The sequence below is a fragment of the Panthera pardus genome, unplaced genomic scaffold (assembly GCF_024362965.1).
Source record: "Panthera pardus isolate Hobbes unplaced genomic scaffold, ASM2436296v1 HiC_scaffold_15, whole genome shotgun sequence".
NCBI lineage: Eukaryota > Metazoa > Chordata > Mammalia > Carnivora > Felidae > Panthera > Panthera pardus.
This window is the reverse complement of record NW_026526710.1, coordinates 41,541,192-41,556,932: the sequence shown is the minus strand read 5'-3', so window position 1 is coordinate 41,556,932 and position 15,741 is coordinate 41,541,192. Positions and strand designations below refer to the sequence as shown.

The following is a 15,741-nucleotide window of genomic DNA, read 5'->3' as shown; positions in this document are numbered from 1 at the left end:
TGAGACAGAGAGAGACAGAGCATGAACAAGGGGAGGGGCAGAGAGAGAGGGAGACACAGAATCTGAAACAGGCTCCAGGCTCTGAGTGGTCAGCACAGAGCCCGACGCGGGGCTCGAACTCACGAACTGTGAGATCGTGACCCGAGCCAAAGTCAGACACTTAACCGACCAAGCCACCCAGGCGCCCCAAGGTATTAGGACTTTTTACATTCTTCCACAATTACAAAGTCCCTTCCAAAACTAGCCAGGATTTAAAAAAAATTTTTTTTAATGTTTATTCATTTTTGAGAGAGAGACAGACAGAAACAGAGCATCAGCAGGGGAGGGGCAGGTGAGAGGGAGACACAGAATCTGAAGAAGGCTCCAGGCTCTGAGCTGTCAGCACAGAGCCAGATGCAGGGCTTGAACTCACAAACTATGAGATCATGGCCTGAGCCAAAGTCAGACACTTAACTGACTGAGCCCTCCAGGCGCCCCAAAACTAGCCAGTTTTTATGTTTGGCCAACTTTCAAGGCCTTTCTATTAAAAAAGCAATGCAGCACCGGTTTAATGTAATTTCTTAATTCCAGTCTCTAAATTGGAGACTCTAAAGAGCATTCAGTGTGAAGAGGAAGGAAAGAAAGGTTGATAAATACACTGCTGACTTTGTAGTAGAAGATAAGGTACAAAAGTAAACAAGATGACTATAAGCAGTATAGATAAGATTGTAAAGGGGCACTGAGTGGGTTGGCTCATAAGGTAAACAAGGATTTATTTTATGGACAAAGTGTGGTAATCTGGACTTTTTTTTTTTCTTGTAATTTCATGTGGGAAGAGAAAGCAATCCAACAGACTTTGGAGAGCTTGCCTTGTGGTCTGAGGTTGTAGGGAATTGCTTTCATGGAAGTGGACTGCCAGGTAGGTAACATTTAAGAAAAAGAATAATGACAAATTATGTTGGGCAAGATTTCATCCTTTCTTACCTTGTGTGAGCAGAGAGTTGACTAGGTGCATAGCTCAGAATTCCATTCTAGGTACTCTGTTTACATTTATTTAAATTTACTGGTGTCAAGTCGCTGTAACTTGTGTGGCAGGCCCCTTCCTTTTCTATCCTTCTGATGTATGTCCAAGGATTCTTTTTAAAGTATTTACGATACTTTAAAAATTCGAGTTCTGTAAATAAAAATAAATATATATAAATAAATCCTAGTAGCTATCATCAGTAATCTTCACAGGTGAGTTCACCATTCAAAAGAACCTATTCACAGAGACTGTTTAATAATCATGGACTTTAACATTCAGAAAGTCATGATTAAACCCTTTAAAAAAAATTTTTTTTAACGTTTAATTATTTTTGAGAGGGAGACAGAGCGTGAGTGGGGGAGGGGCAGAGAGACAGAAACAGAATCTGAAGCAGACTCCAGGCTCCAAGCTATCAGCACAGATCCTGATGTGGGGCTCAAATCACAAGCTGTGAGATCATGACCTGAGTCAAAATCAGATGCTCCACTGACTGAGCCACCCAAGGTGCCCCATGATTAAACCCTTTTAATCAAGACTGTTAAACATCTAGAGATTTTCATATATCAGTTAGCAATTTGCTACTAAATAATGAATTTAAGTAACTTTTTTTAGTGAACTGTGACCAGTGATCTAAGGTCTTTTGGAATTATTTAGATCCTTTAACTTAAGCCACTAATTATGCTTATATAGCTAAGAATAAACATCACCTTACCTCATGTAGTGACTGTTAAAGATTCATCTTGTGGGGTTCCTGGGTGGCTCAGTCAGTTAAGCATCCAACTTCTGATTTCAGCTCAGGTCTTACAGTTCGTGGGATAGAGCCCCACATCAGGCTCTGTGCTGACAGTGTGGATCCTGCTTGGAATTCTCTCTCCCTTTCCCTTTGCCCACCCTGTGCTCAAGTCTGCGTGCACTCTCTCTTTCTCTAAAAATAAATAAATCAACTAAAAAAAAAAAAAAAAAAGATTCATCTTGCTAATGTGAAGAGGGACACAACAAGAGACTTAAACTTACCCTGCAGAATTCTGCCGGTCTCCAACACAGCCCATCTCCTTTAACAAACAGGAGACTAAAATCATCACCATGCAGAGTCTTACCAGCAGGTTTACATTTAGGGATGAAGAGGAAGTAGAAGGACCAGACTCTTTTCTTCCTGAGGCTATTTTGCATTATTTGTTGTTGAATTTTAAGACTTCTTTATAGGGGGGCCTGGGTGGCTTGGTGGGTTAAGTGTATGACTTCGGCTTAGGTCATGATCTCAGTTTGTGAGTTCGAGCCCCACATCAGGCTTGGAGCCTGCTTCAGATTCTGTGTCTCCCTCTCTCTCTCTCCTTTCCCTGCTCACTCTCTCTCTCGCTCTCTCAAGAATAAATAAACATTAAAAAAAAAGACTTCTTTATATATTCTGGCTACTAGATCCTTATCAGATATAATTTGCAAATATTTACTCCCATTCTGTGTGTTATTTTCACTTTCTTAATAATATCTTTTGAAGCACAGAAGTTTTTAATTTTGATGAATTCCAACTGATTTTTTTAATTGCTTACACTCATGGTGTCACAGCTAAGAAACCATTATCTAATCCAAGGTTATGAAGATTTACTATTATGTTTTCTTCTGTGAGTTTTATAGTTTTAGCTTTATATTTAGGTCTTTGATACATTTGAGCTAACTTTCATATATGGTGTGAGGTATGGATGCAATTTCATTGTTTTGCATGTGAATATCAAGTTGATGTTATTTGTTGGAAAAGTTACTTTTTAACCCATTGAATTGCCTTGCAATCCTTGTAGAATATCAACTGACCATAAATGTATGTGTTTATTTCTTGATTCTCAATACTAGTCCATTGATCTTTATGTCTATTCCTATGCCAGGACCATACTCTTCTTTATTTTCTATTCAGTTTAACAATATCTTTGTATCTCAAACATCAAATAAAGTATATTTCAAGCTTGTGAAATAGAATTTTATGGTTTAAGACATAAAATCACTAGGGAAGCCAATATTAAAAAGAAAACTCACCAGCATTTAAGGTCAATATGAAATGACATTTTAGCATTCAAACAACATACATTTGTTTAAGCTCTTGTAAAAAAAAAAATTTAATAGCACAACAGCATAATTGGCAGATGACAAAACTGAGCAGCATGAGTTTTCAGTCTTAAGCATAGAACTTCATTTAAAATGTGGTCATTATGATTATACTTAAATAAGTTAGGTAACATATACAAACATGGTCTTAGAACTTCTGGTTCCACATGTAAGGAACTTGGAATTCACCACTCCATCCTAATGATGAAAAAGCTGAACAGGCTGAAAAAGCAACTCTTCTTGGATCCATAAGAGAGGGAGGGACACAGGGCAAACTGCTATCGCCAAGACTGGAAAGACAGCCAGGCAAATATACAGAGTTATGAGTTATCAAAGCAGAAGGTCTGAAAACAGAAAACACTAACGAACTGGTGCCAGGGTGCAAAACCATGAACTGTAATTGATGAATTGTTAGAGGATCAGGGAAGTTAACTCACAGTGTAAAATTCCAGGGGGATCCAGTCACAGGGAGGACCCTACAATATTACGAGATTTGTTTCCAAGAGTTCGACCAAGTTCCCAGTGCAAATATCAGAAAAATCCCTTATACTTCCAGCAGGGGGAGAGAAAAAGAAACCATTTTGAAATATGCCAGAGCACTCTGTTCTTAACAAGGCCTGCCCTCAGGAGGAAACTAGTTAACCAGAACCCAACCTGTTGGGGTTAGATCAGAGCCTAACAGATCTTGGGGAAGGGAAACACCCAACTCCAGCCCACTCCAGCCATCTTGTCCCACCTAATGGAGGAGAGTAAGAAATACTTTTACAGTTCACAGTCCAGAGGCATGGGCTCACGAAAAGACTGAGATGTAATCATAGGACTATAGAATGCTTCCCCTCTCCTGACACCTCATTGTCACATCACTAAAGGCCTATATAAAGCAGTTCTTTTTACTCAGTGCATCATGTCTGGCTATCAAGAAAAAAAAATTACAAGACATACCAAAAGGCAAAAAACACAATTTGAATAACATGAGTGAGCATCAGAACCAGAAATGGCAGCGATGTTGGAATTATCAAACTGGGAATTTAAAACAACTATGAAGAGTATGAGAAGGGCTCTGGATAATGCAGGCAGTATGCAAGAACAAATGGGCAAACACTAACTTGAAAAGATGTATGTACCTCCATGTTCATAGAAGCATTATTTATAATAGCCAAGATATGGAAGCAACCTAGGTGTCCACTGATGGATGAATCAAAAAGAAAATGTGGTGTAGAGGCACCTGGGTGGCTCAGTCGGTTAAGCATCTGACTTTGACTCAGGTCATGATCTCACGGTCCGTGAGCTCGAGCCCCACGTCAGGCTCTTTGCTGACAGCTCAGAGCCTGGAGCCTGCTTCAAATTCTGTCTCCCTCTTTCTCTGCACTTCCCTCACTCATGCTCTCTCTGTCTCTCAAAATAAATAAACGTTAAAAAAGAAAATGTGGTGTATAAACATACATACAATGGAATATCATTCAGAATGAAATCTTGACATTTGTGAAACTATGGATGGACCTTGAGGGTATTATGTCAAGTGAAATAAATAAGACACAGAAATACAAATACCGTATGCTTTCATTTCTTTGTGGAACCTAAAAAAAAAAAAAGACAAAACAAAATAACAATGACAAAAGCCAAGCTCATAGATACAGAGGACAGATAGGTGGTTCCTGAGGTGGGGACTGGGAAGAGGTGGCCAAAATGGGTAAAGGAGGTCAAAAGGTACAATATTGCAGTTATGTAAGTCATGGAGATGTAATGTACAGCATGGTGACTATAGTTAATAATATTTGAAATTTGCTAAAAGAGTAAATCTTAAGTTATCATCAGAAGAAAAAAAATACTTATGGTAATATATATTAACCAGACTTACTGTGGTGATTGTTTTGCAATATATACAAATTTCAAATCATTATGTTGTACACCTAAAACTAACATAATGTTATATGCTGATTATACTGCAGTTTTTAAAAAGAGAGAAAGAAAGAAAAGAACAAACAAGCAATATAAGCAGAGAAGTGGAAATCCTAAGAAAGAACCAAAAATAAATGCTAGAGATAAAAAAAACACTGTAGAAAACTGGGCTAGTTAGTAAACTGGACATGACTGAAAAAAGAATCTCTGAGCTAAAGGTTATGTCAATAGAATCCTAGAAAACCAAAAGCAAAAAGAACAACAACTGAAATAAAAAAAAGAATATCCAAGGCCTGTGGGCTGACTACAAACGATTAACATATGCATAGTGAGAATACCAGAAGAAGAGAGAAAGGAACAGAAGAAATATTTGAAACATCAATGACTGAGAATTTCCCCAAATGTCAGACACTAAACCATAGATCCAGGAACCTTAGAGAACACCAACCTGAATAAATACTCAAAAGACTACACCTAAGCATATTATTTCAAACTTTCAGAAAATGAAAGGTAAAGAAAAAATCCTGATAGAATTTCAGAGGAAAAAACTACCTTACCTATAAAAGAACAAAGACAAGAATTACATCCAACTTCCCAGAAATCATGCCAGCAAGATGAGAGTGAAATATTTTAGTGTTGAGAGAAAAACCCACCAACCTAGAATCCTGTACCCTACAAAATTATCCTTCAAAAGTGAAGGAGAAATAGACTCTCTCAGATAAACAAAAATTGAGGGAATTTGTTGCCAGTAGACCTGCCTTGCAGAAATATTAAAAGTTTTTTAGGGGCGCCTGGGTGGCTCAGTCAGTTGATTGTCTGACTCTTGATTTCAGCTCGGGTCATGGTCTCACGGTTTGTGGGTTTGAGCCCCATGTCGGGCTCTGTGCGGGCAGCATGGGTCCTGCTTGGGATTTTCTCCCTCCATCTCTCTCTCTCTCTGTCCCTCGGCTTGCTTTCTCTCTCTCTTTCAATCTCAAAATAAATAAACATTAAAAAAAAAAAAGTTTTTTAGAGAGAAAGAAAGAGGTCAGAAACTTGGATCTACCTAAGCTAAAGAAGAGCATCGAAGAAGGAATAAGTGAAGGTAAAAAAAAAGAAAACAAAACATTTTTTTAATTCATTTTTAAATGTTTATTTATTTTGAGAGAGAAAGAGAGAGCAAGTGGAGGAGGGGCAGAGAGAGAGAGAGGGAGAGAGAATCCCAAGCAGGCTCCATGCTAACAGCACAGAGCCCAATGCAGGGCTCGACCTCACAAATTGTGAGATCATGTCCGGAGCCAAAATCAAGAGTGGAACACTTAACTGACTGAGCCACTCAGACACCTCATATATTTCTAATTCTTAATTGATCTAACAGATAATAGTTTGTTTAAAAAAAATAATACCAATAACATATTTGATTATGTATGCTTATGTAGATATCATATCCAGTCTTATATACGCTTATTTGTAAATGAAATGAATGACAGCAATGACATTAGGGACAGATGGGAGGAATTAGGATTATTTTGTTATTATAGAATACTCATACTACCCAGGGGTACATGAAATAGTAGACTGTTATTTGAAAGAGGACTTGGATTAACTGTAAATGTATATTGTAAACACAGTTTTATGACTTCACTCAGTAGTTTCAATGAGACATAGATTTTGTTATCAGTAGATAGGTACCATACAATCATATTAGCAAAGCCAAATTTAGTTTTTCCAGTCCCTCAAAATAACAGCCAAAGGAAATTCAAATTATTAAAAATCAAAACAAACAAAACCCATACTTTCTCCAGTTATTTGTTCATCCTGATTAGGATATATAACTAATTTACAAATTAATAAGTCAAATGAAACATGAATTAAAGTTAAAAACAATTCTTAGAAATTGTCATATGCCAATGAAATTCTGTGATATTCCCATTTTGGAAATAATGCCATACATTTCTCATCCCTGTGTTGAGGGATGGCAAACATGTGTATCACAGGCAACTCACAAAAGCCTAGGAATAGGAATACCAAAGAAAAAGAAAGAAATTTCAAGAGGTATATTTATGAGAGTATCATAATATGGATCCATGCCAATGGCTCATCCTGTTACCCAATTCATCAGCAGATTCTAAGTTTGCTTCCTAAATGTTTTTCAAATTCATCTACATAGTTTCATCTCCATTGCCATTATCCTAATCCAAACTACCGTTATCTCTTTATTACTACAATAGCCTCTTAAATGTTTTCCATTATCCACTCTTGTTGATTTTCAATCCATTTTCTACCAGAGCAACTAAGGTTCTCTTCTTGAAAGACAAATCTGATTGAGTCACTCTTCTGCTTAAAATCCTTTCATTGTTTCACATTGCTCTTTTTAAGATCTTCTCAGGGAAGAAATTGTGGTTTATATACACAATGGAATACTACATGGCAATGAGAAAGAATGAAATACGGCCTTTTGTAGCAATATGGATGGAATTGGAGAGTATTATGCTAAGTGAAATAAGTCATACAAAGAAAGAAAGACAGATACCGTATGTTTTCACTCTTGTGTGGATCCTGAGAAACTTAACAGAAGACCATGGGGGAAGGGAAGGAAAAAAAAAAAGTTAGAGAGGGAGGGAGCCAAACCATAAGAGACTCTTAAAAACTGAGAACAATCTGAGGGTTGATGGGGGGTGGGAGGGAGGGGACAGTGGGTGATGGGCACCTGTTGGGATGAGCACTGGGTGTTGTATGGAAACCAATTTGACAATAAATTTCATGTTTAAAAAAAAAAAAGAAAAGAAAAAAAAAGATCTTATCAAGGTCTACAAGATTCTACCTGACTCATTTTGCCTACCTTTTCTGTTTCATCTCATAAGATTCTTTCTCCAGTCCCCTGCACCCCAGCCACACACCAAACTTTCATTTCCTCTAAACAAAAGTTTTCAATAAACTTATAGTAAAACAATGAACTATAAAGGGTAGGTCCTCCCACCAATGCAATTCCCCAGAACGTTTATTTCAGTTGGTATTTTTTTCTTACATCGATCAGCCCTGTGCATGCCTCCAGACAACTTCCATCAGCTACTCCCACTGCAGCTTTCTTCCTGCTTTCCACATCACCTTACAACAGTTAGAACAAAGTGAAGTCTACCCTATACTATATAGGGTCCTATTACTATTTTTTTTAATTGTGGCAAAAGACACATAACTTAAGATTTGCTATGTTAACCATTTTTAAGTGTGCCATTCAGTGGTGTTAAGTATATTCATACTGTTGTACCAACCAATCTCCAGAACTCTTCGTCATGCAAAACTGAAACTCTATGCCCATTACCAACAATTTCCCATTTTCCCTTCTTCTCAGCCCCTGGCAACCACCATTCTACTTTGTGTCTCTATGAATTCAATGACTGTAGGTACCTCATGTAAGTAGAATCATACAGTATTTGTCCTTTTGTGACTGGATTATTTCACTCACTTAGCGTAATATCCTCAAGTTTTATCCATGTTGTAGCACGTGTCAGAATTGCCTTCCTTTCTAAGGATGAATAATATACCACTGAATGTATATAACACATTTTGTGTATCTATTTATCTGTTGATGGACATTTGGGTTGCTTTTACCTTTTGGCTTTTGTAAATAATACTGCTATGATCATAGATGTACAAGTATTTCTTCAAGACCCTGCTTTCAGTTTCTTGAGGTATATACCCAGAATTGAAATTGGGGTATTGTATGGTAATTCTGTTTTAATTTTTTGAGGAATCACTATATTGTTATCCCTAGTGGCTGTACCATTTTACATTCCTACCAGCAGGCACAAGGGTTCCAATATCTCCACACCTTTGCCAACACTTGTTATTTTGTGTTTGTTTTTTTCATAGCAGCCATCTTAATGGGTATGATGAGATTTCTCATTATGGTTTTGATTTGCATTTCCCTAACGATTAATGATATTGAGCATCTGTTCATGTGCCATTTGTATACATTCTTTGGATAAATATCTGTTCAAGTACTTTGCTTCCTGTAATAAAAAAACAGATTGACAAAAGAAAAACAAGCAGAAGTTTATTAACATGTATGCCTCATATATGTGTGGGAGATACCCAGGAAAAATAACTAAAACTCCCGAGACGATCCAAGCCACTATCTTAAATACCATCTTCATCTAAAGACAAAAAAGATGTTGGGGGGGAGAGGGGAGAGGAGGTAATTTATGGGAAGGTGGGAGGAGGAAATGATTGGTAAGCAAAGGTTGCCCTTTGCAGGGTAGACATGCAGATAAGACACAGGTGAAAAAGTTGTATATGGTAATAGCTCTCTTTCTGGTACAGGCCCCCTTTCTAATGTAAATTTCCTTTATAAATGTAGATTTCCATTACAAAAAGGTAACTTTTTCTTAGTCTTCAGAACTTCTGCTATGTCTGCAGTTTCCTGAAATAATTAGCTCAAACTAATCCTTATGCCAAAGAGGCATATTTCAGGTGGCATATTCAGCTACACTTCAGCACCAATATCTTACTGATTTCAGATCAATCTGATTTCACTTCTTTTACAAGAAACATTAAGCTCCTCCTTTGTGTGAAACTTTAGTGGCATTTCACACACGATCTTATTTCATTCAACCCTCCAAAAGTCCTATGAGGAAGGATTATTTGCCCCATTTTACAGATGAGAAAAATAAAGCTCAAAGAAGTTAAGTAAGTTGTCCAAGATGGCTTCCATGTCCAAGGAACAGAACCAAAATTTAAATCCAGCTCTGACTTGCAAATCTAATTCTCCTTAATTACAAACACATAGTTGTGATTTATCTCTTGTCTGTCGAATGACAATAATACAATCTGGTAATGAGTTTGATGTCCTTTATTCAAAGAACAATAATCCACAGATTAGGGGAGTACAGTGCCTGACAACCAGTAAAGCATTCTTGGCAAGGAATTTTGGGCAAGAGTGAGTTTTATAGAATATTAGGAGAGGTAAGACAGAAACATGGCTAGGAGGTCCGATTCCTTATAAGGCCAGCAGGTCCTACTGTTTAGAGTAGGGTAAGATAGCTAAAGCTGAGTTGGAGGACTATGATTGATATAAGCTGAGTTTCCTTGAGAGGCATTTCCCGTAAGTGCAGACAGACCTATGTTTAGATCTATGACATGGGTTGTGCTACTGGGGCAGTCCCCATTTGGTGGGTCCTGATATATGAATTAACTTTATCATGACCCTAAACAGTATGTAACTCAAAAGTGGGGCTAAATGGGAAAACAAAATGTAACAAAAAAACTTCCCTGTAGGTTCAGAAACCAAAATCCTATCTGTAAGCGTTACAATTTTTGACTTGCCTTTCTTTCTCTTTTTTACCTGGTCTACACCAGGGGGTTGGCAAACCATTGCTCACAGACCATAGTCTGGCCCCTGAGCTAAGAATGGTTTTTATATGTTGTGATATTATGCTTATCACATACTAAGCACCGTGGAAGGCATCCCATTTAATATCCATAATATCCCATCTCCATAATATCCCAGTCAGGGAAGAATCATAATCTACATGTTTATAAATTAGGAATCTAAGAGCAAAAAAGATGAAGTTCCCTGATAAATTCATAGAGAATATACCAGTGGGACAGTGCTGGAGTACTGAAATTTACAGAATATGTCACAGGTACGCAAAACCGTAAACGGATTTCTCTGTATCTGAACCAACTTGGTAACAAGCCCCAATATTTCCACTGCTGGCAGGGGGGACATGTGTCATTTAAGATTACTCAGTCATTTCAGGTATAAACTATAGTAACCAAAGGCATTCAATTTCATTAGTCATCAGGGGAATGCAAATTAAGACCACAAACTGAAGGCACAATGTACCACACAGCATAATTAAATTGAAAGTCAGGTAATACCAAATATGGATGTGCAGCAACTAGAACTTTGTTCACTACTGGTAGGAGTGTAAATTGGTTTAACTGCTTTGGAAAACTGCTTGGGAGCATGAGTGATGTGTGCCGGAACTCACAAAGAAGCAACTGCTAGGTTTTCAGGAAGTTTGCCGCAGGTTGATTTCACCTTGGTAGCTTGGAATTGAACGGTGTGGGAGTATATACACCACAGGAACTGGCAAATGTTATTGATGAGCAACCACCCCAGAGAGAGTTAAAAAATTTACCAGCACACCTTGGGGCGGTGTACTCTAAAGCTCTACATACGTGGATCCTGACTTGGCAAATTCATTTCCAGGTATATATGCTTCAGAAATGCGTATATGTGTTGACTACAAGCCATGCACGAGAATAATCGTAACAGCACTAATTGTAACAGCCTCAGACTGGAGACCCAAATACTCATAAACAGAATTGATAAACTGCCATGTTCACTCAATGGAATATTATACAGTGGTAAGAATAAAATAACTGCTACATACAAGAATCAGATGAATTTCAAAAAATGTTGGAACAAAAGGAGTCCAAACAAGAGTACATACTGTGTAGGGGAGGTTGGGTGGCTCAGTCGGTTAAGCAACTGACTTCGGCTCAGGTCATGATCTCACAGTTTGTGGGTTGAGCCCCACGTTGGTCTCCGTGCTGACAGCTCAGAGCCTGGAGCTTGCTTCGGATTCTGTGTCTCCCTCTCTCTCTGTTCCTCCCCTGCTCGTTCTGGCTCTCAAAAATAAATAAACGTTAAGAATACATACTGTGTAAAAAAAAAAAAAAAAAAAAAAAAAAAGAATACATACTGTGTGACTCCACTTCATGTTAAAGTCAAAACAGACCAAATTAACCTCTGGGGTCAGAAGTCAGGGAGATGGTTAGGTGGCAGGGAGAGCAGCTAATGTGGGATGAGATGCAAGGGGATTCTGCAGTGCCGGTAGTGTCCTTCCAACCTAAGTGCTGGTTATATAACTTTATTTTGTGAAACTCATTAAGAAGTTCAATTTAAAAACTTAGTCACTCCTGGGGCGCCTGGGTGGCTCAGTCGGTTAAACGTCTGACTTCAGCTCAGGTCACAATCTCACACTCTGTGAGTTTGAGCCCCGTTTCAGGCTCTGTGATGACAGCTCAGAGCCTGCAGCCTGCTTCGGATTCTGTTGTCTCCCTCTCTCTTTCCTCCTCCCCTGCTGGTGCTGTCTCTCAAAAATGAATAAATGTTAAAAAAAAAAATTTTTTTTTTAAGAGTCACCCTCATAATTGGATATCCATATGGAAATGAACTGCAAATTAAATCTCTTACACAAAAATTAACAAAAAATGGATAACAGATCTGAATGAAAAACAAACAAAAAACCTCTAAAACTTTAAAAAGAGAACAGAAAAAAATCTTTATGACCTGGGTTTAGGCAAAGTCTTTAGACCTAACACCAAACTCTTGATTAAAAACAAAACAAAAGGTCAATTATGTCTCATCAAAATTAAATACTTTTACTCTGTGAAAAACAGTCAAGAGAATGAAAAGACGACAAGCAACAAAATGGGAGATTATTTGCAAATTACCTGACAAAGAACTTGTATCCAGAATATGTTTCTTGGTTTTGATAAATATACTATAGTTATATAAGATGTTACTAGTAGGGAGAGCATTTTTCAACTTCTAGTGAATCCATAATTATTTCAAAACAAAAAAAGATCAATTTAAAAATATACTGGTATTTTTTTCTACCAGAATCCCTACTGTCCCACATCTTTGGTATCCTAAGTATCTTCTAACACAATGCTAATGTAGGTCTAACCAATAAACCTTTCCTAGAGAGCAATTTGGCTAAACCAATCAAGCTATTAGAATGTATAAATGTTTGACCAAGAAATTCTATTTCTAGGAATTTTTCCTAATAATCAGAGACAAATACCAAAAAATCTGCATACAATGATTAGTTTTTCATAAATATTTAAGCGAAAAAATTGAAAAAAACTTAAACATTGGAAACATGGGAGAACAGTTAGTATAGTATGATACACCCAGAAGACAGAATACAATGTAGTCATAAGAAATTAAGCCATAGAAGAATATTTATTGACATGGGAAAATGTTAACAATATGCTTCTATATGAAATATGCAGGATACAAAACAGTATATACAGTTTAATACCATTTTTATGGAAAGAAAAATAGCCATATATACAAAATCATGCACAGGAAAAAAATAGAAGGATGTACATAGTAAATGTTAATAATGGTTATCTCTAGATAGTACAATTAGAGGTGATTATACAATTTTCTCAGTAAATTTCACCTGCCCGCCAAACAGTATCTGCTTCATGCTATTCTTTCTTGGGTGTGATTAGCTTGATGTAACTCTTTTCAAACAGACTGCTTCATGGTATGTACCTCCAAACCATACTGCTTTTCCCACGTAAAAAGTAGATGCTACTTGCTCTTACATAACTGGCATATGGAGAATATTTTTAACTAACACAATATACTACAAAATATGCCACAGCATAGATCTGGCTATAGAAAATTAATTGTATGGAGAATCTGAAAATCCTCTACTAGAGAGAAATTTTAAATAGAGAAAAAGATGCTCTCATTAGCTAGGGGTCCACAATGGTTGGGTGTAAATAACTCAGATTCCAGAATTAGAGACTTTGGGATCTCTTCTTCCCAGCTAACTGACTTTAGGCAAAGGAGATTAGGTTTTTTAGTCAGGAAAATGTGATTAATAATTTTATAGAAAGATGCAAAAATAAGATTTTTTTTAAATAAGGGAAAATGAGATCACAGATATTAAAGGTCTTCCATAAAGACCTAAACAACTGAGATGAACAGCAAGAAAGAAATTCACATTTGGTGTTACAGAAAAATTAATTCAATTTTTCTGCAGCACCAAATTCTTCCTATTTTATATCTTTGTTCACAGGTTAGAATGTGTTAAAATTGTGAAATTATTTTAGTGTTAATTAATGGTCTTCAACTTCTTTAGTTAACAGTTAATAACACTGGATATACTTTTCATGGAATCTGACCTAGCTGTTCTAAATATATATAGCACATCCTCCGATGACTCTTGATCACTGGCAACATCAGACATATTTACAACAAATATGACTTGGATTTTATTTCTCAGAATCCATCCTAGTGGAAAGCTATTTACTAATTTTTATTAAAAACACCAAATAAGGTTGTTGGATCTTTTAAAGGTAAGACATCAAGAGACCAGAAAAGGCTATCTATCTGTGTCTGCTTTTCTGCAATGCTTTCCATAATGCAAGCACCATTCCAAGTTGCCTCCTAATTTCTGTCCCCTTCCTTTGGAAGAGAATCTCAGGCAAATCTGCAATCAATTAATGACTCTCAATAATTGTTTGCAATCATATCTGAAGGGGAACAGTTAATGACTTACTGTTAGATCTCAAAGATAAATGTATTGTCTAGAGGTAAACAGCATAACTTGCAGATGAAAGGAACATAAAACACTGATCTTAAGGAAGATCTGGTAAGAATGGACAAGAGGGATTTTCTTTGTTTTCCCAACCAAAATGTTTGCTCCTTTTCGCCCCAAAGTCAAGGAGTTGAGAAAGACAGCTGGAGCATACCTACATAACTATGCGATGATGCACTCCACCCCATACCAGTGTTGTTTTCCTACCTCTACCCCCTTCTAGAAAGGCCCCGTTAACTGCAGAAGAGCTTCTACAGTAGTCCTAATTCCTCAATGAAGATCACAAGAAAGGTACTCCCAGGATATGAAAAGACCCAAAACTAGAATATTACACTAACACGTTTCAGGGGCAAGAGACTACTGACACTCCGTATCTACTGGTTTGCATTACAAGAATCAAAAAAAGTAAAAGCCAAAAAACCACATTTTGAAATTTCACAATCACCAATTTGCGACAGAAATCAAAGCATAACACTTGTGCTAACAAATATGTCAGATGAATTATCGCTTCAGCACATAACTGCAGATGGATACTCCTGGATTTTTGCTTAATCATTACTCAGTGATGAACACTATAAAATGCAAGGTGACTTCCTATGAACCAAAATCACAAGAAGAAACTCTCCAAGATCAATCTGCAATGAGCTCCTATTCCAATAAGCCATAAAGAGCAGTAAAAGGCAATATTCATTTAACGTTATGAGAATCCCGATGACAAGATATCAGGTATTTATATTCCTCTCGAGACATTTCTTCCCCACCTAACAAAGGCACTTGACATGTACTGAAATGGACAGTTAATTCAGGTACTGCCCTGGACAACTGTTACCTTCCTAAGATTAGATGAAGTGGCAATTAAGTTCAAATTAATTCTTCTGAAGCAGCCTGAAATACACATGAATATATCACAAGTTCTCTATTTTTGGCAGATGATATAACCAAAGAAGAAAAGGTAACGCTGGTGTCCACAATGGATTGGCTGACTTGAGCAGTCCAGGATCCTCTCTGCACAATATTCCTTGATGACTGTGGAATTTGTGTATAATTATAGGCAAATTAACCTGTTGTATAATTTTAGGTATTAATGTTCACTCCTCTTCTTGTCTTTTTTTACTTTTTTGTTTTTTCCCAAAGCCTTAGATGATTCCTCCTAAAAAAGATATAAATCAATGTAGTATCTCCCAGTTTATATCAAGATACTGGCTTAGGAACCTTAAGTCTAATCATACAGAATAAACAGAACAGTGAAAATATAATTACTTCCAGGTACATCATCTTTCTGTTTTATGGGACATTTTTACTTATAGTCTATTTTAATATTTCCAAAATAATCAAGGGTAGTCAAGGAAAACACTCATCTAACAGATTTATGTTTGAATCTATTTAATCTATTGTGCACTTTTCAAAGTTAAG

The 15,741-nt window shown here is 36.9% G+C and overlaps 1 protein-coding gene across 4 annotated transcripts in view; it reads right to left on the bottom strand.

Moving 5' to 3' along the window:
- Nucleotides 1–12,937: 12,937 nt before the first annotated feature.
- The window catches only part of IMPACT (impact RWD domain protein), a 30,986-nt gene continuing 28,182 nt past the window's right edge, over nt 12,938–15,741 (bottom strand). For all 4 annotated transcript variants that reach the window (XM_053902515.1, XM_019465516.2, XM_053902516.1 and 1 more), the window contains exon 11: nt 12,938–15,478. In XM_053902515.1, the coding sequence (XP_053758490.1) occupies nt 15,410–15,478 (69 nt within the window). In that variant the 3' untranslated portion in view covers nt 12,938–15,409. The remainder of the gene's footprint in view (nt 15,479–15,741) is intronic.